The sequence below is a fragment of the Rana temporaria genome, chromosome 3 (assembly GCF_905171775.1).
Source record: "Rana temporaria chromosome 3, aRanTem1.1, whole genome shotgun sequence".
NCBI lineage: Eukaryota > Metazoa > Chordata > Amphibia > Anura > Ranidae > Rana > Rana temporaria.
In genome coordinates this window covers 185953216-185977255 of record NC_053491.1, presented here as the reverse complement: position 1 = coordinate 185977255, position 24040 = coordinate 185953216, and the positions used below count along the sequence as shown (strand labels likewise).

General features: G+C 41.8%; 1 protein-coding gene across 2 annotated transcripts in view; it reads right to left on the bottom strand.

Annotated features, from left to right (window-relative positions):
- OSBPL8 (oxysterol binding protein like 8) overlaps positions 1–24040 on the bottom strand; it is a 356358-nt gene that overhangs the window by 123642 nt on the left and 208676 nt on the right. For both annotated transcript variants that reach the window (XM_040343960.1, XM_040343961.1), the window contains exon 5: positions 12037–12174. In XM_040343960.1, coding sequence (XP_040199894.1) covers positions 12037–12174 — 138 coding nt within the window. The remainder of the gene's footprint in view (positions 1–12036; positions 12175–24040) is intronic.

Genomic DNA, 24040 nt, shown 5'->3' with positions numbered 1-24040 from the left:
CTTGGTACATTGTTCATACTTTAGCAGTTTTGGGAACGTAGGGGAGGTATGTCGTTACAGTAGCAGTCAGTGCAATCTGTGCAGGTGCAATGGCAATAAGAGGAGACATGCGTAGACACAGTGGTGATCAGTGGAGGGGCATGCAGATGATGTGGCGGGCATTGGAGAAGTGCATTAGCGCTGTAGTGATCTGTGAAGTGTGTGGGTGCAGCTGTGTTAGTGCTTATTTACCTGCTGGTCACTTCACACTGGGTCTCTCAGAAATTATGTTGACTCAGGCTCCAGAATTGCATGGCCTAAGCACTAACGGTAGAAGGTGCCATTGATGTAGCTCATTGACCCATGTTCATACCTCATACCTGCAGCTCTTTGGCTGGTAAGAAAGCTCTTCTAGCCCTCTGCTCCTGCTCAAACTGCCTGGGTTTAAGATTTAAAGTGACTCTGTGAACTGTGGGAACACTCTAAAAGAAGGGGAATATACTTATCTTTCCAGTGATCCATGTGTTAAAACCCAGCAGCCTAGCTTCTCCCAGTTGACTTAGGTCTTGTACACATGATCGGAATTTCCGATGAAAAAAGTCAGACGGAATTTTTTCATCGGATGTTCCGACCGTGTGTGCGCCCATCGGATTTTTTCCATCGGAAATTCCGACGGACTTACATAGAGAACATGTTCTCTTTTTTTTCGCAGATGAAAAAAAATTCTATCGTAAATTCCGATGTCTGTGTGGAACTCCGACGGAGAAAAAAACATGCATGCTCAGAATTAAGTCGACGCATCTCGGCTCGTCGTAGTATTGTACGTCACCGCGTTTAGGAAGGTCGGAATTTGGTAAGACAGAAGACAGTGTGTATACAAGACAGCTTGAACGAAATTCCGTCAGAAAAATCCGTCAGAGTTTATCCGGAAGGAGATTTCGATGATGTGTCTATGGGGCATTAGGAATTCCTCAATGTGTGGAATACCTGCTCCTCCATCGCACACTGTGGTTCCTCTTCCAGGCTTGTACATCACTACACCGGTTTCATCATAACAGGCCAGAGATTCGGCAAATTTAGAAATACTTACAAGGAATTTAAGAAAAAATATATAAAACATAATAGTTTGTTTGGAGAAAATTTACAAATAAAAACTGGGACACTGCTAAAAAAAACATTATGTCAAAGTGAACCATTAGGTGACCCTCACTTGGGATACTCTGTAATCATTCATTTTCATAAAGGGATACGCATACTTTAAAGCTGAACTCCAGGCAGAGACAAAGGACACAAATGAATGCAGTTCTGTTATCATTATCACATTATTGAATGTAGGCCATAGACGGTACAAATCTCAGCCGGTTCAGCAGGAACTGGCTGAGATTCGAACCATGTATGGGTAGGCTGAATGTACCCAAGTTGCTCGATCGATCAGCTTGGGTACAACCAGCCTTTTAAATTTTACATGCGATTATTGCTAATGGCTATTATAGACGTTAGCAGTAATCACTGTGTTCTCCAAGCGGGGTCGGTTTCCCCCCGCCGGAAGAATATAATGGCTCTGTGAGAGGGATTCCCCCCATCAACATTGACTGCGTTGATGGATAAATCAAGTTATTTTCTTTATTGCAACCCACAGAGAGGACAATACGGTATTCCTTAACTGTAAGGCCCCGTACACACGACCAAACATGTATGCTGAAACTGGTCCGCGGACCAGTTTCAGCATACATGTTTGGTCGTGTGTAGGCGCGAGCGGGCCGAATTCCAGCAAACATTTGCCCGCCGGGCCTTTTCCCAGCAGACAAATATTCCTGGACGTGTTTTAAAACCGTCCGCTGGAATCCTGCCCGCTCGGACATGTACCGTCGTCAGTACAGACCTACCGTACATGTCCGAGCGCCCGCCGTCCCTCGCATGCGTCGAATGACTTTGACGCATGCGTGGAAGCCTTTAAATGGCAGGCCCGCCCACGTCGCCGCGGACACGCCCCTGCGTATTGTTTACGCGCGGACTTCTGTACGATGGTTAGTACAGCCATCGTACAGAAGCCCTCTGGCAGACATGTACGGTGAAAACGGTCCGACGGACCGGTTTCATCGTACATGTTTGCTCGTTAGTACCAGGCCTAAGTCGTGTTATCCACCTGGATGAGCTGCATGGTAGAGCTGCGTAAAGGACAGAAATAAAAATGCTTTAGCATTTAAAACAGAATGCCGCACATTAAAAATTATTCGATTACAATACAAAAATATCACAGGTAACAAGAAACTCTGGGAAAAAATATGCAGTACTCACTCCAGTGGCAGGTATATATAAATAATACTGACAGATAACATATCTTGCCAAATCCACTAGAGGCATACATTACCTTGGCTAATGGGCAGATGGGCTCAAATAACAAAGCATTGCCTAAGTGAAGCACCTAAGCAGAAACCTCAACAAGATGCACAGGATGAATCTAATATTACCCTCCCCTCCTCCTGCTCCTCTGAGGTTTCAAGACATCAAACTCCTGGTACGACAGATAGGGCTTGTTCAGATGTACATTATTTATCAGGCCTCAAATATAACTTCTTTGGAAAGGAAAAACTAACATCCTCTTCCAGCATTAGAATCAGCTTTCATTGTTTAAATGCAAGGGAAAAAATGTGATTGCTGTGGAAAGTACCTTGATTTATTTATTTTTAGTCATGAAAGCTTATAAATGTTACACTGATGGAATAGTTAAAATATCATAACAGACAAAGCATAAAAATAAACAAAAAAGGAGCAATATCTAATACCAAGGCCCCCTTCACACTGGGGCGGGTGGTGCGGTGGCGGTAAAGCGCCAATATTTTTAGCGGCGCTTTACCGCTAATTTCGCGGGACTGTTTCCCCGCTATCAGCCGAAAAAGGGTTAAAAACCACCGCAAAGCGCCTCTGCAGAGCCAAATTAAGGGTTTTGTCAAGAGATACACATTAATGAGAGCAGAAAGTAGAAGTTCATTTTGTGGTATAAACGGGGTAGAAATTTGTTTTAGAACTCGGATGAAGGCTTTCAGTAGGGGATACTTCCTATATTATACCTTATGCAGCCTGCAAACTTTACAAAAACAAATAAATTACATAAATGCCAGCTTTCTGTTTGTACAACCTTCTCTGGCCACACCCCTTTCCCAGGTACAGGCACAGAGAAAAGCCAACAAACCTGTATGGTGAGTGGAAAATTCTAGTCCTGGGTAAGGGATATTTAAACAAATAAATAAAAATAGATAGCTGCAGGATGGGGGGATTGGAAGGATGTAAAATTACACATATATTAACGTTGGTCATCAAGCAAATATTACATGGTCAGAAAATCGGCCAACCACATATGGCAGCAACTAAATGCATTTAGGCATAAACAACATGAAAGCACGGGTCCATCCTGTCTTGCATCAATGGGTCAGGCTGGTGGTAGTGGTGTAATGGTGTGGGGTATATTTTCTTGCCACACTTTGGGCCGATCCGAGTATTGTTGCTGACCATGTTTATCCCTTTATGACTACAGTGTACCCATCTTCGGATGGCTACTTCCAGCAGGATAACGAATGTCACAAAGCTCAGAACATCTGAAAACTGGTTTCTTGAACATGACCACTTGAACATTCACTGTACTCCAATGGTCTCCACAGTCACCAGATTTCAATCCAATAGAGCACCTTTGGAAATGTGGTGGAACTTAAGATTTGCATCATGGATGTTCAGCCAACAAATCTGCAGCAACTGCGTTATTGCGTTAATGTCAACATGGACCAAAATCTGAGGAATGTTTCCACACCTTGTTGAATCTATGCCATAAAGAATTAGGGCCCTTTCACACGGGCGGACAAACGGTCCGTTTTTTACAAGTCCGTAAATGGACTTGTAATGCTTCCCTATGGGATTGCAGAAGTTAGCGGATGATACATCCGCCTCCGCAAAGATCCGCTTTTTCAGATGGAAGAAAACCCTATTTTTCTTCCATCTGGCGGAACGGATCGGATGAATACGGACACGCGGTCCGTATTCATCTGATTCCCCATAGGGGAGAGCAGAGGAAAGAAAAGGCGGTCTCTGCACAGTGTGCGGGGACTGCCCTGTCCGCCGACAGCTCAGTGGGGATTTACGGATGATCCCCGCTGAGCCGACGGACACACACAGGGTGGATCAATATGGACGTCGTCAAAATGTATGTCAACGGACGTCGTCAAAATGTATGTCAACGGACGTCGTCAAAATGTATGTCAACGGACGTCGTCAAAATGTATGTCAACGGACGTCGTCAAAATGTATGTCAACAAACGTCAGCACATTAAAACACCACTAAAATGGCTAGAAGTGTAAATTTTCCATTCATTTTAATTCAAGTCTGTGTAATTTGGCCTTAAAATTAGCAGGCTATGAAAAAGAAGGGATACTAAAGCACATCCGTTACATTAACACCTACTCCTTAGATAATGCGTACAGCACTAGACTCTAAAAATACATAGTGTTTCTATAATTGTTTGCCAAAAGAGACGGAACACTTTGTGCTAACCATGCAATGGACAAAAACTAAGAAATAATCACTGGAAAATGTACACAGATGAAAATGTGTGAAAGGAGTAAAATACTATATTCAAAAGCACTGAAAAAGAAATGAACTATGTCTTCTGTAATGACTCATGCCTTTGACAAGTATATTAAAGGACACAAAGTATGTAAACTGCAAAAAAAAATTGAAACACAAACTGCTAATAAGCAATATACAAGATTTACACACATATTACAATATACTTGGGGGTCTATTTAAAAAACATTCATTCGACAAAATGTCACAAGCATTAGACCGGGCTGCACAAATTTTACCCTTATGCTCTATAATACTATGACTTAAAACGGGGGTTCACCCTAAAAAAAAAAATTCTAACATTGCATGGAGCCGACCTATAAGACCGAAAGTATGCTGTTTTTTTTTTCTTGCGTACATACCAATTTAGGGCTATTTTCACCCCCGGCTTTCCCGCGGGAGTGGGCGTTCCTAATCACAGGCTGTGACTGACGTGCTTCCGACCGGGACATACTGCGCGTCACGAGTTGCCGAAAGAAGCCGAACGTCGGTGCGCAGGCACCGTATAGAGCCGCACCGACGTTCGGCTTCTTTCGACAACTCGTGACGCGCAGTATGCGCCGGTCGGAAGCACGTCAATCACAGCCTGTGATTAGAAACGCCCACTCCCGCGGGGAAGCCAGGGGTGAAAATAGCCCTAAAATGGTATGTACGCAAAAAAAAACCAACAGAATACTGTCGGTCTCATAGGTCGGCTCCATGCAATGTTAGAAATTTTTTTTAGGGTGAACCCCCGCTTTAAGAGTCGATCATAGGAACATTTTTGCAGCCTGGGCAAACATTGCAAGCATTCTTATTTTTTAACCTCTGATGAAGAAGGAATATCCTTTGAAACGCATCGGCTAACTAGGATCCCCTGTTCCGTGAAGCCTGTCAAGACGTTGACTATAAGCCTATGGATGATTAGCACTTTGAGACATTTTTATTTATGCGTAATTTAGGTTGCTTTTATGTTAATAAACATTGTGTGTAGTAGGCAGGTGTGCCCTCTTTTGTTTGGTTTTCGTAGTGGCTACAGAACATCCCCAGTCCTAGAGGGCAGCAAGGCTTGGAGCTTATTCCTGTGAAGTGGAGATAACACGAATACTTGACCCAGGCTACACACTATACACAGGAGATTTATTTGAAATTGTAATTAACCATCTTTTTTACCGTGTTTACAAAATGCTGGAGGCACTCCCTGTGGACACCGTCTCTGCCCTCCCTTTGCCTGTCCTCTTTTACCTACCACCACTTTTTTCATTCCCCTTAACTCTTAAAAACCCTGCATCTACCACCCACCTTCCTTCCTTCACTGTGCCCTTGCGGTTCTACCACTCTAAGAGGAACGAGCTGTGGTATCCGATGTCTATCGAATTATAACAAGTACCATTTTCGGTAAATTCATCTGGCTACTGCAAAAATGTTCTGATTGCATTGGAATGTAACTCATTAAAAGTGGTGCTCCAGCGCCCACCACCAAAAAATTTAAAGTCAGCAGCTACAAATACTGCAGCTGCTGACTTTTAATATTAGGACATTGACCTGTCCAGGGATCACACGATGTCAGTGTAGCTGGCCAGCTAGAACCTGTCCTAGGTAGCTAATATAACCTACATGTATATACAGCTAAACCTGCTAAGAACCTAAATGTAATGCACATGTTTATATGTGAGAGACAAAAGCAAAGTTATTTACTGTGATTTTATGCTTGAATGTCATATAACAGTTGTATGTTGTGTTCACAGAAGCAAAAGAAAAAATATGCCTTTAAGAATCGTTTAATTATATAACAGTGAAGGTAAGCTCAAATTACACAGTAGAATTCATACCAGAAAGCATAGAGTTAAGCTTTTGTGACTCATCAGTAGCCTTGCCCAATCACAGCTAACCTCACATTGAGCAGAGTCTTGCCCAATCACAGCTACCTTTGCATCCATTCTGTCTGGGAGGTTCCTGATACTGTACATGTGCTGCATTCATTCCACATGAAGACAGAGAGCAGAGCAGACATACAGTCTGCTTTTCAGTTTTATGGAAGCAAGGGCCTAAATAGGTACGTTACACAAGTTTTATATATATATATATATATATATATATATATATATATATATATATATATATATATATATATATATATATAAATGTTCTTATTGTACATAGTGTGATCAGAACTGAATACTGATCTAGTTGTGTGTTTACTTGTAGTTCCGCCCGAACTAAGCCATCGAACGAAGTCCATTCAGTCATTCAAACAAAGTCATCTAACTGCCCTAACTGTCCTAACTGTAGTTCCACCGAACTAAGTCACATCCATCCATCTACTTTAACAAGCTAACCGAACTAAAGCAACCCTGCAAACCACAGTTATACCTTTCAGAGAAATCCGAGAATGCTTTGATAACTTACAGAGAGAGAGAGAGAGAGAGAGAGAGAGAGAGAGAGAGAGAGAGAGAGAGAGAGAGAGAGAGTGTATAAATACTGAAGAAAGTAATATATCCACCATTTTATGTTGAATGACAAGATTGAATATTTGAACCGCCATTTTGTGATACTTATTAAACACGTGTTTGTACATGGACAGTCTGCTGCAAAGCAGCAGTGTTATCTATGAAGAAAGTGAAGTTAATAAAGAAGTTATTTTAAGCATTTGGTGTGCTCTTTAAACCTTACTGCTTCCATAGAACGGCAATAGAGGAATTTCAGAGTAATAGACAATCTTGTTGGACTGAAAAGTCAGAGATATCACAATTCTTCTAATGCCACAGCGCATGAGGCACTTTATAGTGTTGCGCCTGCCACAGTCAGCACCCCAACCGATTTTTAAAATCGGCTCTCTGGTGCTGCTGCCACCATTTCTCCTAATGGAAAGAGGCAGTGAAGCCTTGGCTAAAAAAAAAAAAATCGCATGGTATTGAACCTGACTTCTCCTGAATGGGAGCATAAGAGATCAGACTGACCTTTAACAGAGATTAAATAAGCAAATACCTAGGCACTGTCAAGTGACTAGCTGTCATGTGATCTTAAGCCAGATACACATTATACCATTTCTGTTGTTCAACTTCCTTTAGATTTACCTTCAACTATATAGTGCAAGGACCTGCTTGATTACATACAATTCGAAAATGTTTAGGTTTGACCTAATTTTATGTGGTTTTGGTTAATCTAAAGGAAAATTGTACAAGAAAATTGTATAGTTTGTAGCCAGCTTTAGAGTAGCAAGCTCTACAGCCAAGGATAATTTAGGAGCTTGATCGTTTTTATAAAAAAATTCACAGAATGGTCTGAGAAAGGTAGGAGGGTCTAGCATGACAATTGATCCATTTTAACTGAAAAACAAATAAAACGGCTCTATAGAAGGCATGAAGGTAGGGATGCAAACATCATATGGGATGCAGAAATAAGCGTATAATTACAAATGCACGAATTAAGCAACAAAAAAATTATTTGAGATACTTTTTAAAATTCATATTTGCGTGCTAAAGTCTGATTCTAGACTAGAATAAACATTTTTGCTTAATTTCATTAATGTACATAATCATTCTGTGGTTTTTCATAGAGAACAATGAACTATTCACAACAGTCCCAAGCGAATTTACAATGTCTGCACAACAGTTTTAGTATCGCTGTTATAACAGCTGTATTTCCTCACTTGGACTGCTTTGCACAAGATGTTGGCATTTCAAAATCAACAGTAATAAAAATAAGGAGACGCACTGGTACCATAAGAAACGGCTTACTTTCTCCAACTTAAATATTTAAAATTGGTAGACATTTATAGTAGGTAGCTGCACAATGAATCATGTAAAGGCTCTTCAATTGCACAGTACCTACCCGTGACCACTTTGCATCTATAAAGATGTGTTCTAGAACATCAAACAAAAACATGCATCCAAATTGAGTGCTTAATACCCCCCAATTAAGTATCTATGATTTATTAGGTCTCCCAGTGTTCCCTGTATGCCACTGTGGTGGGGAAGATAGACTTGCTGGGGGTAAATTTGGTTAGCAATCCAATCTGGACAAAAAAATCCATTCCAAAGATCTGTAGCACCTTGAGAGAAAATGCCATCAAAATGAGTGGGTGGGGAGTAATTTACAGCAGCATTGTAAAATGAGGCATTGTCTCCAATTCTAGCCATACACCTGTCGCAAAATCATTCAGAGTTTTGGAAAAACAAACACATGGTTTGTGAGAGCCATGGTTTGTGATGTGCCATCATGTAATGACCGAAATTTGATTGATAAATTTGATTGATAAATCAAGGTACAGCGCTAAAACAAACAATAATGAACCAAAATATTAGTGAAAAATATAAATTGAAAAATTTGGTGTGGGACAAACAACTGTGACATAAGAATTCCAGTTAGGGATAATACAGTCCATAAAGTGTAATCCACATCAGAGAAGATTAAATGGAACAAAGTTCATGGATAGTGATCTGCATCAAATTAAAGGACACAAATGTCCTCCACCAAAAGGACACCCAAATCGTGAGATGTAGTCTCCTTACCGCATGTAATTGACCGTCGTTACAGTGGTCAAATCGGGCACAGGGATGTTTATAGTCTTCCCAAATAGACTATCTCCAGGCATGTGTAATGAAGAAACAAATCCAGAGTATGTTTGCTCCAGGAGGTAAGTGTTCAATTCAGACTCCTGCACCTCTGATCCTGTATAGAGAATTTACTGCCAAGAGGTGACTTGGCAGTACATTCTCTATACAGGATCAGAGGTGCAGGAGTCTAAATTGAACACTTACCTCCTGGAGCAAACATACTCTGGATTTGTTTCTTTTTTGATTTGTGCGAACTGTGCGAACTGTTCGGGTGAGAAACGCATTAACCTTTCAATTTATCGTCCATTGGGCAGAAGTTTTCCAAACTGTGCCTTCGAGTTTTCAGCTCAAAAACATCACAACCAATTTGTGCCCATTAACTAAACGATAAACGAAAGAACTGTCCAAATCACATATTTTCGAAAGATTTTTTGTCTAGTGCTGGGATTCTCAACCAGGGTTCCATGGTATCCTAGGGTTTCTACAGAAGTTCCTAGGGGTTCCTTGAGCAATGAGCAATTTCTGCATCTCAGATAAGTTCCCACTGACACCATTGATCTTTTTTGCTATCTGTAAGGGGGTAATTCTTCCCACTGACCATTACACTAATGTTTTACGAGTTGTAAATCTAGGAATTTTTAGCATGGGATCCCTAAAAGACCAGAAAGTTCTTTCAAAGGTCCCTCTGTGCTGAAAAGGTTGAGAAAGGCTGGTCTTGTGTATGGCCACCATAATGCCCATCATACAATCAAATTATTGATTGGCTGAGCATGCAGATTTGGAGTCCGTCAGCTGCTGGTTTTCCAGAAGTCATGGGCCGGACGTCAGTGGTTTTTATTTTTGAACCGGCCGTGGTCTCCCGACAACGTGTGCACGGGGCTTAACAAAGAGTTAAAGGCCATTTCTCGGGAGAACAAAATGTCCCCTTGTGGTGGGGCTGCCCCTGCAAGAATTAAATGACTTTATATGTCTAGGGGCTGTGAAAAGCACTTATCCTTAATGATCTCCACTCCCCTCGCACTCTCTTTTACTCCCCTATGCTCCGGCAGTAGACTGCCCCTTAAGCATTTAACCCTTGCAGTGTGGGGGCAGCCCCACGTCAAACAAGCATTTTTTTTCCCTTTCAGCTTTATAGATCTCAATGCTTGGGTGGTACACTGGGGTTGATTTACTAAAACTGAAGAGTGCAAAATTAGGTGCAGCTCCCAGGTTTTTTGTCAATGCTTAATTGAACGAGCTGAAGTTAGACGTGGATTGGCTACCATGCACAGCTGCACCAGATTTTGCCCTCTGCAGTTTTAGTAAATCAACCCCAGTGTGTGTTATTGCACTTATTTAAAAAAAAAAAAAAAACACCCCTACATTTGGTCCTCTAATTGCACATTTCTAGCTATGCTGAACAATTTGAAGCTGTCTTTAGAGTTTGGTGTATAAACCTGCTACAAATAAAAGACTAGAAAAGTAAGATTTGTTTTAATTATTAGTAGGTTTACTGGGTAAATGGTAAACACATACCCAACATACTGTATAGTAGGGTTTTTTAAAAACTTGACTGAAAAAGTGGAAAAACTATTTAAGGCCCCTTTCACACATGCGGGCCGTTAATTTCATCAGTTCTGTCATGATGAAGTTTACCTTCAGTTTTTACTTGAGTTTTTTACATCCACTACCAATGCAAAAAAATTGACCATTTGACGGATGCGGACGTACACTAATGTAAATGTATGATCCTCATTATAAATCCGTTCTTCCATGGAGATGCATTGATATCAGTTTTCCATCCTTCAATAGATGGATGGAAAATGGCCAAAGCGTCCACAGGTGTGAAGCTTGTCGCTCGGATGTTGGCCTCATTCCCCTGTAACTGATCGTTGGCTGGATCCAATTGTCTGTTAGCAGTCCCCCCACAAGTGGAACTTAAAGGGGTTGTAAACCCTCACGTTTTTTCACCTTAATGTATCCTATGCATCAAGGTGAAAAAACACCTTACTGTGCCCAGTTTTAACTTACATGAGCCCAGAATCTCTGTGGGCACGATGCCGCGTTGCTCTCCCCACAGATTTTCAGCTCTTCATTGGATAGATTGATAGCAGTGCAACCATTGGCTCCCGCTGCTGTCATCAAATCCAATGACGCAGCTGCCGGGGGCGGGACCGAGTCATACACTCAGCGGCTATGGATGCTGAGTGTATGACACGGGAGCGCGCTCGCAAGGTAACCATCTCGGGAGAGAGCTTCCCAGAGGGAGTTATCTATTGCGGGGAGGAGCCACGACAGCCGCCGTGGGACCCCAGAAGGGGAGAATCGGGGCCACTCTGTGCAAAATGAACTGCACAGTGCAGGCAAGTATGACATGTTTGTTATTTAAAAAATAAATTAACCCATAGTATCACTTTAACCCCTGTGAGGAACCCGATTTTACCACTTGCTTCATCAAGTAAAACAAAACAGGAAAAAGGAAGAAAAAAATACAGGGCAGTGGATGTTCTAAGCTATACATAATTTATGAATAATTTCTGTTTTCTTTCAAAAAATAAACCTCTTATTTTTCAGACTGCAGCTAAAATCCATTCTACATTAAAAAACGCCTTTGCAATTTAATATACTCCCAAAAATTCCAGTGGCATTTAAAAAAGAACACTTATTATCCTTCAAAGGACTCTGGTACCATGCTCCACCACACTTCTTGGCATCACTGCAAATTACATCTGCTATATCCTGTACCAGCAACATTAAAGAGCCTAAAAATAAAACACATCATCTAAAAGTAAACACAGTACAAGGTCACACGTGGCGAAAAGCAACAAATGCTGAGTCTGGCAGCGCAGAACAATGTGCAGAATGTAGAAAGTAAAACTTTAAGGACACAAGAATTTGAACTGTATTTCAAATATAACTTCTTACCATGACTGTGAATAATTCCCGGGCTCAGCGTAGCTTGGACCAAGTCTTTGGTTGGAGAAAGGTATGCATCTTTACCCTGACGATGGCTCATCTTTGCCGATGGGATCACTGGAGAATCATCATTGCTTGTGATGACAGCTGGAACAAAATAAACATTACAAAGCTTAGTTTATCTATTGCAGGAATAAAGGAATGTATTCTTCTCAATGGGTCAAATTTTCAAAAAACTGGACTGTATAGGAACATCTGAAATTATACCTAAAAGGGATGTATTCCATAAAAAAATGCAAGATTTGCAATCTTTAATTTTTAACATTTTTTAAATCTAAAAATAAAGACAAACTTGATCACTTAGGGCAGGGATGTCAAACTCAATTTCATCGTGGGCCGCATCAGCATTATGATTACCCTCAAAAGGGCGGGTTGTATCTGTAAGATTAGAAGTCAAGCGCATCCCCTCCCCTTACATTAGATGTCAAGAGCCACCCCACCATCAGTCCCCCACTCTCCCTTACATCACAGTGCACCCCTCTTTCCTTATGCTGTTGCTGAGAAGAAGATGAATGCATTGCTTGAAAGCAGAAAGAAAGGGTCTGGAGTAGGACCAGAGGAGGGCTGGAGCTCTCCTGCAGCTGCAGGAGAGGTACGAGGGCCACATGAAATGGCCTGGAGGGCTGCATTCGGCCCGCGGGCCTTGTGTTTGACACCTGTGACTTAGGGTTTGAAAAGCTCACTATCTGATAATGACCTCTCCAGCAATACCCCAAGACTCTTTCCTCCATAAGGCTCGGTTCACACCCAAAACAGATCCGTCTCACAGCAGGGGTCCAGTGCGTCCCGGTTCACCCTTTCAGGTCCGATATCAGCCCTAATTTTGAGCTAAATTAGCACCTGAAATAGACCAAAAGATGCACAGCGTTTTTCTGCAAAACGCACCGTACCTTCTGCGGTGATATGTGAACCAACTCCATAGAGAGCCGGTCAAAATCTCCTGCTATTGCGAATTGGATGCGGGGATCCCATATCCAATTCGCAATGGTGTGAACCCAGCCTAACAGTTGGCACCGAAATACCAAATTGTCTGCTGGTATCCGAGACTAGGGAAAGGCGACATCAATCACTTTGTCATGCGACTGTGCATGGGTCTATAATTTGGCTGCTACACCCAAGCACAGAAACATGTGAGGTCACATGATCTCCCAAACCTGAAACAGTGGGAATTTTGCACCAGTGGAGGAGGAGAAATAACAGAAAGGGATCACTGGAAAGGTGAGTGAGTATCAGGCATTTTCAGACACTCAGCTTGCCCTTATTGGGGTAAGAGACAGCAATTCTTTAAAGACCTGCCTTATGGCCCATACACACGATCCGAATATCGTACGACGGATCGTACGACTTTTTTCGCTTAATAGTCGCAAGTAAAATGAAATAGGTTATTAAAGTCACGAAAATTTTCGCACGACCGGAAAAAATTATCGGAAGTGATGTCATGTGTTGTAATGTATTTGTATTGTATTTTCGGACGACAACTGTACTGACTAAACGAAAATCGTACGATCTGACATCGTACGAGGAAAATCTTCGTGCATGTCCGATCGAATAATATCGGATGAACTGTCGTGATCGGCTCTCGAAAGTAGTGTACACACGATCCGAAAATCGTACGATTCTTCATCGAACGATCGTTTTGGTCCGATATTCGGATCGTGTGTACGGGCCATTAGGCTGGATTTTTTGTGTTTTTTGCAGATTTGCACTACACAACGTGTTCCATAGGAAACCATGTTAAATGGAATGCAGTGCAAATCTGCAAAATGTACAAAAAAATGCATAAGTGTGAATACAGTCTCAGATATTGGAAGATCCCTGTTATTACCCTTTATAAGCAAGACAACCCACCAATGTGTAATTCCCAGAAACTGAATTTACTTTATTACTAGGGGCCAACTTCCCCGACTAAGCCCCTTCTCAACTGTCATTCCCCTATCCAATGAGAGTGCCTTATCGACTACTCTATTTCTTTTAGTCCATATCGCTTATCTGAAAAGCTATTCACAATGATACCGCTGCTTTAAACCCCCGCTAGCGGCTGAATAAAAAGGTTAAAAGCCCCCTAAAGCAGCGGTAGATACACTGCTGCTAAAGCGCCTCAAAGATGCTGCTTGCAGGGCTTTTTTTTTTTTTTTTTTTTTTAACATCGTGCCAGCGCCCCATTGTGAAAGCACTCTGGCTTTGACACAGGAATTGCAGATGAGGGTCTTTTTCAGGCACTATTTTTAGCGCTTAATGAACCGAATAATGCCTACAGTGTGAAAGGGGTTCAACTGTGGGCAGCCGGCTGCCCACTGTGCTTTGTGAATGGTCCCGCAGTCTTCTGGAACCTGTGATGGCTGGAAGGGGGGGACGGGGGGACGGACGGACTTCCCTAGTCAAAAATCGGGTACCCGCTCCACCCCCTCCAAAATTACATGTCAAGTTAGGCAGAGGAGGGGATGTCTTAAAAGAACTTCCCCATTTTTGGTGGAGCTTTGCTTTAAGTTTTAAATACAAAGGTAAAGCAATATACAGTATGCAGAATATAAGAAATGCATAAACCAAAGCCATGTGCTGAAAGGTGTTTCAGGTGGGGGTATCAAAAAGTATGTAACTAATGGATGGATAAATACATTTGTTATAAAAGGATTGCTTAATATTCTACGCACGTGTCCTAGGTTTAAATAGAAAGCCATGCTGAGTTGCTGCATCTCATTTGTTCAGGCTGAACAGAAGCAATGTTTACAACCCATTTGTGTATATCTATATAATTATGGTTTAAGTGCTTTAGCATATTTACATTTTGTATTGTGTTTTGGTGCTTAGGAGCAATAGCTAATGCAGGTAGGCACAATTTCTAGAATAATAAAACAGACCGCATGTATAAATAAAGGAAATACGCAGTGTCCTGGCACATTTGGAACAGGTTTTGAGACAGTTTGGAACACTATATCAGACTATATAAAACTTTGGTTAGAATTTATTTTTAGTTTAAAGACATATTTTTTTTAATGCACCACAGTTTTATAGTGCCCTGAAAACGTATTCATACCTCTTGAAATTTTTGAAATGTTGTCATGTCACAACCAAAATATACATTTCTTTTAATGGGAGTTTATGTGCTAGAACAACACAATGTGCCATATAATTGTGAAAAAAATTATTTTCAATTTTTTTTACAAATAAATATGTGAAAAGTGTGGCGTGTATTTGTATTCAGTCCCCTTCCCCCCGCAGTCAATACTTTGTAGGACCAACTCTCGCTGCAATTACAGCTGCAATACTTTTTTGGGTATGTCTCTACCAGCTTTGCACATCTAGGGAGAGTGAAATGTTTGCCCATTCTTCTTTGAAAAATGGCAAATTCATGTGTTAAAGTCAAAGTCCAGACCTAAATCCAACTGAGAATCTGTGGCAAGACTTGAAAATCGTTGTTCAGACGCTCTCCATTCAGTCTGACAGAGCTTCAGACTTAAAGGAGAGCGCGTCTGGAGAGCAATTTTCAAGTCTTGTCACAGATTCTCAGTTGGATTTAGGTCTGGACTTTGACTGGGCCATTCTAACACATGAATATGCTTTGATCTAAACAATTTCATTGTAGCTCAGGCTGTATTCTGAATTAGGGTAGTTTTCCTGCTGGAAAGTGAACCTCCCTCCACCCCAGTCTCAAGTCTTCTTTCAGACTAACATGTTTTCTTGTAATATTGCCCTAAATTTGGCTCCATCTATCTTCCCATCAACTCTAACCAGCTTCCCTGTCCCTGCTGAAGAAAAGCATCACCACATCATGATGCTGCCACCGCCATGTTTCACAGTGGGTATGGTATGTTGAGGGTGATGTGCAGTGTTAGTTTTCCACCACACATAGCTTTTTGGCCTCATCTGACCAGAGCACCTTCTTCCACGTTTGCTGTATCCCTCACATGGCTTCTGGCAAACTGGACTTCTTATAACTTTCTTTCAACAATGGTTTTCTTTTTGTCACTCTTCCATAAAGGCCAGATTTGTAGAGTGCACGACTAATAGCTGTCATGTGGACAGATTCTCCTACCTGAGCTGTGGATTTCTGCAGCTCCTCCAGAGTTACCATGGGTTTCTTGGCTGCTTCTCTGATTATTGCTCTCCTTGCCCAGCCTGTCAGTTTAGGTGGATGGGCATGTCTTGGTAGGTTTGCAGTTGTGCCATATGCTATTTTCAGATGCTGGATTTAATTAGTGCTCCATGATGTTCAAAGACTGGGATATATTTTTTTTTAATAACCTAACCCTGCTTTAATCTTCTCCACAACTTTATCCCTGACCTATCTGGTGTGTTCATTTGCATTCATAATGCTGTTTGTTCACCAAGGTTCTCCAACAAACCTCTGAGGGCTTTACAGAACAGCTGTATTTATACGGATATTATCCACTTGTCTACAGGGCATTTTCACTCCCATCCTGCCCAGGCCAATTTTCAGCTTCCTGCGCTGTCGCACTTTGAACAATTGCACGGTCATGCAACCCTATAACCAAATACATTTTTTTCTCGTTATCTAAAAAAAAATAGAGCTTTCTTTTGGTGGTATTTAATCACTGCCGGGTTTTTTCTTTTTTACAAAGAAAATAAAAATCGTACTTTGTCAGTACATTTTGTAAATTACTACTTTTTCCTCTTCACTGATGGGCACCGATGAGGCTGCACTTATAGGCTGCACTGATGGCCACTAATGAGGAGGCACCAATATGCAGCACTGGTGGGTACGGATAGGTGGCACGGATGGACACTGAAAGGCAGCAGTTACTGGCATCACTAATAGGCACTGATGGGCCCTGATTGGTGGCTTTACTGTAATCAGGGCACTGATTACATGTCTGGGTGTTCCCTGCGAAGAGATGCCGATCACCTGCACGTTTACATGTTTAGACACAGCCGATCACATGTTTAAAAAGCCACGGCAGCATTTTTTCCACAGTGATCAGGGTCGTGCTGTGTCCTAGTAACACAGCGCGGGTGCGTGAGAGCGACCGTTCTTGGGCGACGTCATCCTCCCAGAACAACAAGAGCCGCACCGCTCCTCCATCATTTGACGCTGGATGGGCGGCAATCGGTTAACTTACACACAGGTGGACTCCATTTACTAATTAGGTGACTTATGAAGGTAATTGGTTGCACTAGATTTTACTTAGGGGTATCAGAAAAAAAAAATTGAAAACCATTTATTTTCCATCCAATTGAAAATCATGTGCCAGGGGCAGGGGAAGGTAACCTCCGAACCAGTTAAGTTTCTTCAAAAACTTTGTGCAAGTGTACCTAGAAGAATTGATGCTGGTCACACCAAATATTGTTTTTATTTGGATTTCTCTTCCGTTCATTTACTTTTCAATTTGTTAATGGATAAAAATAAACTTTTAACGCCTCTATTTCTTAAAGTATTCTTAATGGAGGCGACGCACCCAAACAGAAGTAAGAGCAGGGGTTCCTGTCAAAACTAGGTAAACCCTCCCCCCCCCCCCCCAAATGCAGCAGGGAAGGAGGACTTAAAGTGGAACTTCCCTTTTGGGCTGGAGTTCCACATTAATTTGCATGTGTATATATATATATATATATATATATATATATATATATATATATATATATATATACACACACACACACACACACACACACACACACACACACATACATATACATACATATACATACATATATATATATATATATATATATATATATATATATATATATCTCACCCATTAAAATGTATTTTGACCCTGGTCATGAAGGGGTTAAGGTTATGCCATTGTGTGCACGCAAATCCTTTGCACGCCTGGTGCTCATAGCTGGTAATTAAACCAAACCAGCAGACACAGACCTATTTTTAGGCTGGTTGAGGAGTTTTATCCCTGGAGTAATATCTTTGTAGTTCTTGTCACATGGTGTTTTATTAAAACAGGAGCTGTAAAATTGCAGTGTCATGAGGAGAATACATACAGCATTTGTTATGTCATGGGGCCAATGGCAATATGTGTACCATTGAAAGGTCACCTTAAAACTTCTTCTATACATGAATGTATTCCCACTGTGGCAGATGACATTGAGTTAGAGTGTGCACAAATACAGTAAAGCAAAGCTATAGCTAAATTCTATGGCCTCATGCACACAGGCCTTAAAGTTTTACAGGTGTGTGGCAGTTTTGTTCTATGCATGTAAACGTGCCTTTGTTTACAGGTGTATTAGAAGAGGAGCATTTACTGGCAGAAAAGGAAAAAAAAAAAAACCTTCACGTGTAAACGCATCTAAAGGCTGGACGCATTTACTGCTTGAGCATTCATTCATTACAATATTCTGGCCAAGGGAATCTCATAAATCAGGGATATGCAATTAGCGGACCTCCAGCTGTTGCAGAACTACAATCCCATGAGGCATAGCAAGACTCTGACAGCCGCAAGCATGACACCCAGAGGCAGAGGCATGATGGGACTTGTAGTTTTGCAACAGCTGGAGGTCCGCTAATTGAATATCCCTGTCATAAATGCTCAAATGCGTTATGTGCCGAAACCCATGTGCAAAATGGGCAGCCCTGCAGAAAAGTAGCTCATGGGACATTTTGCTCATGGGACATTTGGGAAAAACGCTACCGCTGCGTTTTTGAGCTCCAGCTCAAAAAAAAAAACATGGACAGGCGTTTTTAGGCTAAAAAAAGTGGCTGTAAAAACGTCCTTGGAAATGAAGCCTTATATTTCAAATGCACATGAATAACCACAATACACGATTTTTACTTATATTAATTATCTTGTTTACCAATTCCCAACATTATTTAAAACTGATTGCAAGATCTTTTTAACTAAACAGATGTTAGAATTTTCTGCTAAAACGTTACATTAAAATTATTAAAATGCGGGGGGAAAAAATATGACAATGTGACGTGGGTATGATCTCTGCTAAATAAGGTAGCCTCTTTGTGACGATCAAATTACATTTTGAGACACTAAAGGAAAAATGCAGATTATTTCTAAAGGGAATCTCACAACTGTACTGAATCAAAAATCATTCACTGTCAGATGAGAGCAGGGACAGATGAGAAAAACTTGGAAAGTGTAAAGTTTCCAAGAATAATTAAAACAATGGAAGAAGGGAGACTATGGTTAAAACTAAAATAATAAAATATCATAACGTCTTGTTGCTTTGCATCTTGATCTTGTTAAAGTATCTCGAAACACGTTTAATATCATCTGCTGCCCTCTGCTGGAAGAATAAAAACATGCATTTCATAAACCCATATTTCATAGAAAATTATACACACACACACACACATATATATATATATAAAGGAAGTTTTGAAATTGATGTCAGTAACACATATCAAAAGAGTTGAGACAGAGCCATGTTTAGTGTGGTATAGAATTTCCACTTCTTTTATCAATCCAGTTGCTGGAATTTTGGGAAAGGAATGTTGTCCGATATAGGATTCTAACTGCTCAACAGTCCTCACTCTTATGTCTTATTTTTGTTTCAAGATGTGCCAAATATTTTCAGGCTCCATGCACACTAGCTTACTTTTAGACCCATTTCACACCGAGGAGTTTTTCAGGCACTAAGGGCCTAAAAATAGCGCCTGTAAAGCGCCTGAAAAATGCCTCCCCTGCAGCCCCAGGGTGAGAGCCCGAGTGCTTTCACACTGGAGCGGTGCACTTGCAGGGACGTTTGCAAAAGTCCTGCAGGCATCATCTTTGGAGAGGTTTAGGAGAGGTGTATACACTACTCCTCCTCCGCCCATTGAAATAAATGGGCAGCGCTGCTAAAGTGCCGGCAAAGAGCTTTGGCAGCGGCGCTACACAGTCGCATTTAACCCCTACTAGTGGGTAAAAGCGCCCTACTCCTACCTGAATAACGGTGCCAAAGTGACGTTATAACAGCGGTAAAATGCCTCTAAAACTAGCCCCAGTGTGAAAGGGCTCTTAAAGGAGTTAAAGGAGTTTAATGCAATCTATGCATTAAGGTGAAAAAACATCCGATGTTGACCCCCCTCCCGTTTTACTTACCTGACGAAAATCCCGCGCAGTCCCGAGATCCTCGTCGCCGCTCAGCCTCGCCGCTGATTGGCTAGAGCGGATGGATTGAGAGCAGCGCAGTCATTGGCTGGCGCTGCTGTCAATCACATCCAGTGACGCGGCGCACCGAGGAGCGGGGCCGAGTGATACAGTGAGCGGCTATGGCCGCTCGCTGTATCATGGGAGCGAGCCGGCAATTACTGACCACCATGTGAGCTATCGCCTGGCTGTGGTGAGTAATTGCGGGGAGGACCAGAGACGGCCACCGAGGGACTCCAGAAGATGTGGATCAGGGCCACTCTGTGCAAAACGAACTGCACAGTGGAGGCAAGTATAACATGTTTGTTATTTTAACCACATCCATACAGGGCACTTATACACCCTCCCGCCCAGACCGATTTTTAGCTTTCAGCGCTGTTGCACTTTGAATGACAATTGCGCGGTCATGCTACACTGTACCCAAACTAAATTTTTATCATTTTGTTCCCACAAATAGAGCTTACTTTTGGTGGTATTTGATCAAAAAAATAAAAAATTACCGGAAATTTAGAAAAAAAAAAAAGTTTTTTTTGTTTCTGTTATAAAACATTGTAAAATAAGTATGTTTTCTCCTTTACTGATGGGCACTGATAGTACTGCACTGATAAGGCGGCACCGATGGGCATGGATAGGCGGCACGGATAGGCGACACGGATGGGCATGGATAGGCGAAACGGATAGGTGGCATGGATGGGCAATGATAGGCGGCATGGATGGGCAATGATAGGCGGCATGGATGGGCAATGATAGGCGGCATGGATGGGCAATGATAGGCGGCACCAACGTACTAATGTATGTGTTGTGCTAATGGATGCCAATCCGTGCCAAACAATAATGCCTGCCAATCAGTGATGCCCATTGTGGGCACTGATTGGCATTTTTTTTGTGATTGTCATCCCTGGTGGTCTAGGGTGGTATACCTGTGGTGGGAATCCCTGGTGGTCTAGTGGCATTCCTGGTGGTCCAGTGTGGGCATCCTTGGGGGGGCTGCGCTGATAAATCCATCAGCGCAACCCCCCCCCCCCCCCGTCAGAGGAGCAGCCGATCGGCTCTCCTCTACTCGTGTCTGCCAGACACGAGTGAGGAAAAGCCGATTACCGGCTTTTCCTGTTTACATTGTGATCAGCTGTGATTGGACACGGCTGATCACGTGGTAAAGAGTCTGGATCGGTGTTGCAGACAACCCTGCAACAACGATCGCCACGATGACGTCCAGTCAGGATATTCAAACCACTTTGCCGACATCAATCTGCAATGGGCGGGCGGCAAGTGGTTAAAGGGAAAAAAAAAAATCCTTTACAAACGCATTAAGCTCCTAGCAGCTGCTTTGACCTTTTTTTTTATTTTTCTCCCCACAGAAGAAAATTGTGTTATTCTATGTGTCTATGCACACTATTTTAGTCTGGAAGTGTTTTTCAAGCTTCAACTTTAAAGAGCAGAAACTTGTGAGGGACTTGCCAGCAAAAAAAAAAAAAAGCCGACAGCTCCTAAAAGCTCATATACACTGGAAAACCTCTGCTAAGCACCAATTTCCATCAATTTTTTTTTCTTAGTCAGCGGCTCGCCAGTAAACATGGTTGTTCAGGAACGGGCAGCCATCATCAGCTGTCAGTGGTGTTATCCAGCATTTTTTTTAGCAGTTTTGGAGCATCTAGTGTGCACAAAGCCTTAAATGGTGAAAGGTCTGGACCGCAGGCAAGCCAGTTAAGCATCTAAACTCTTCTACTACAAAGCCACGCTGTTGTCATAGATGCAGTATGCAGTTTAGAATTGTTCTGCTGAAATATGCAAGGCCTTCCCTGAAAAATACGTCATCTGGATGGGAGGAAACCTGGATATATCTTTCAGCAGTAATAGTGCCTTTCCAGATGTGCAAGCTGCCCATTCTATACGCACTAATGCACCTCCATACCATCAGAGATGCAGGCTTTTGGACCGAGCACTAACAAGATGGAAAGGTCTCTCCCCTCTTTAGTCCAGAGGACGTAGCACCCATGGTTGGCAAAAAGAATGTCAAACTTCAATTCATCTGACCACAGAACAACATTTCACTTTGCAACAGACCATTTTAAAGGAACTTTGGCCCAGAGAAGACGGTGGCGTTTCTGGCTCGTGTTCAGATATGGCTTCTTTTTCGCATGATAGAGCTTTACCTTGCATTATTAGATGGCACAGTGAACTGTGTGCACAGACAGTGATTTTTGAAAATATATTCCCGAGTCCATGAAGAGAGGTCCATCACAGAATCAAGCCGGTTTTTAATGCAGTTCCTGCTTGAGGGCTTGAAGATCACGTGCATCAAGTATTGCGTTTCGGCCTTGTCCAGCGAGAATAAGTAACCCAAATTGTTTTTTTCCCTTATTTATTTTGCTTCTTTTGTTTTAAACAGTTTAAAAAATAAATAAGGAAAAAAAAAAAACATTCAAAGTGCCCCGTCCCACTGAGCTTGTGCGCCGAAGCGTACACATACGCGAGTAGCGCTCGCATATGAAAACCGTGTTCAAACCACATATGTGAAGTATCGCCTTGATCGTTAAGAGTAAGAGCAATAATTCTAGCCCTAGACCTCCTTTAACTTAAAACTGGTAACCTGTAGAATTTTTTTTTTTTAACGTCGCCTATACAGATTTTTAAGGGTAAAAGTTTGTCCCCATTCCACGAGTGGGCGCAAATTTTGAAGCGTGACATGATTATCAATTTACTTGGCTTAACATTATCTTTGACAATAAAAAAAATAATTGGGCTAACTTTACCGTTTTATTTTTTAATTAAAAAAAGCGTATTTTTTTGCCAAAAAAGTGCGCTTGTAAGACCGCTGCACAAAAATAGTGTGACAAAGTATTGCAACGACCACCAGTTTATTCCCTAGTGTTTGGGGGTCAAGTAATTTTTGAGGAAAAAAAATAATCTCAAAAAGAGGCTCGATTCTTAAGTGGTTAAAAAGACACGTGGCCATTTACTAAAATTAGAAGAGAAGCGGTTTAACCTTTAACTGCGCCGTAGAGGGTTCATTACTGAAAGAGCGGTAAGGATGTGGATTCTCTTCCACAAGCAGTGGTTTCAATGGGGGTCATCGATAATTAAAAAAAAAACTATTAGATAAGCACCTGAACGACCACAACATGCAGGGATATACAATGTAATACTGACATATAATCACACACATACAGGTTGGACCTGATGCAATTGTGTCTTATTTCAACCTCACCTACTATGCAACTATGCACTGGGCCAATGATAAACAGCAAAGATATTCTCCTCTCCTTTGTATAAATGAAGCTGCAGGGCAGGGATTGCCTTGGCTGCATAGAAATGGCACAGTACAGTGACAGCTTCCTGGCAGACTCAAGTAGGTAATGACAGATATGAACACGTCTGAGCTCACCCGTATATTTGAACTAGCTGGTTTCTGCTTTAAACTGATTAGCAGCAGGAATACCTGGTAGGCCATAGTGAGACGTCCATAATTCAACTGAACGTAATTAGAAACAAGTAACTTTTTACAGAACCAGAACACAAAAAGTCATAACACAACACAAGACGTTCTTGATTTAACAATATTAAAACACATCATTATTAAAACCTAACAACCAATAGTTTTGACCAGTGGTCTCCAAAATGTGGCCCTGGGGACGAATGGAGCTCTTTGCTTGCTTTTATCTGGCCCTAGGGCACCATTTCATCCACAGACGCCAACAATAGGGCACTATTCCTCCCACTGGCACCAACAAAAGGGCACAATTCCTCCCACTGACACAAATGTTGGGATACAATTCCTTCCATTGACACCAACGATAAGGTAGAATTCTTTCCATTGACAATAACAATGCAGCACTATTAACCAACTGACAACGGGGCACTATTCCTTCCACTGACATCAAGGAGGAGGCACTAGACCTCCC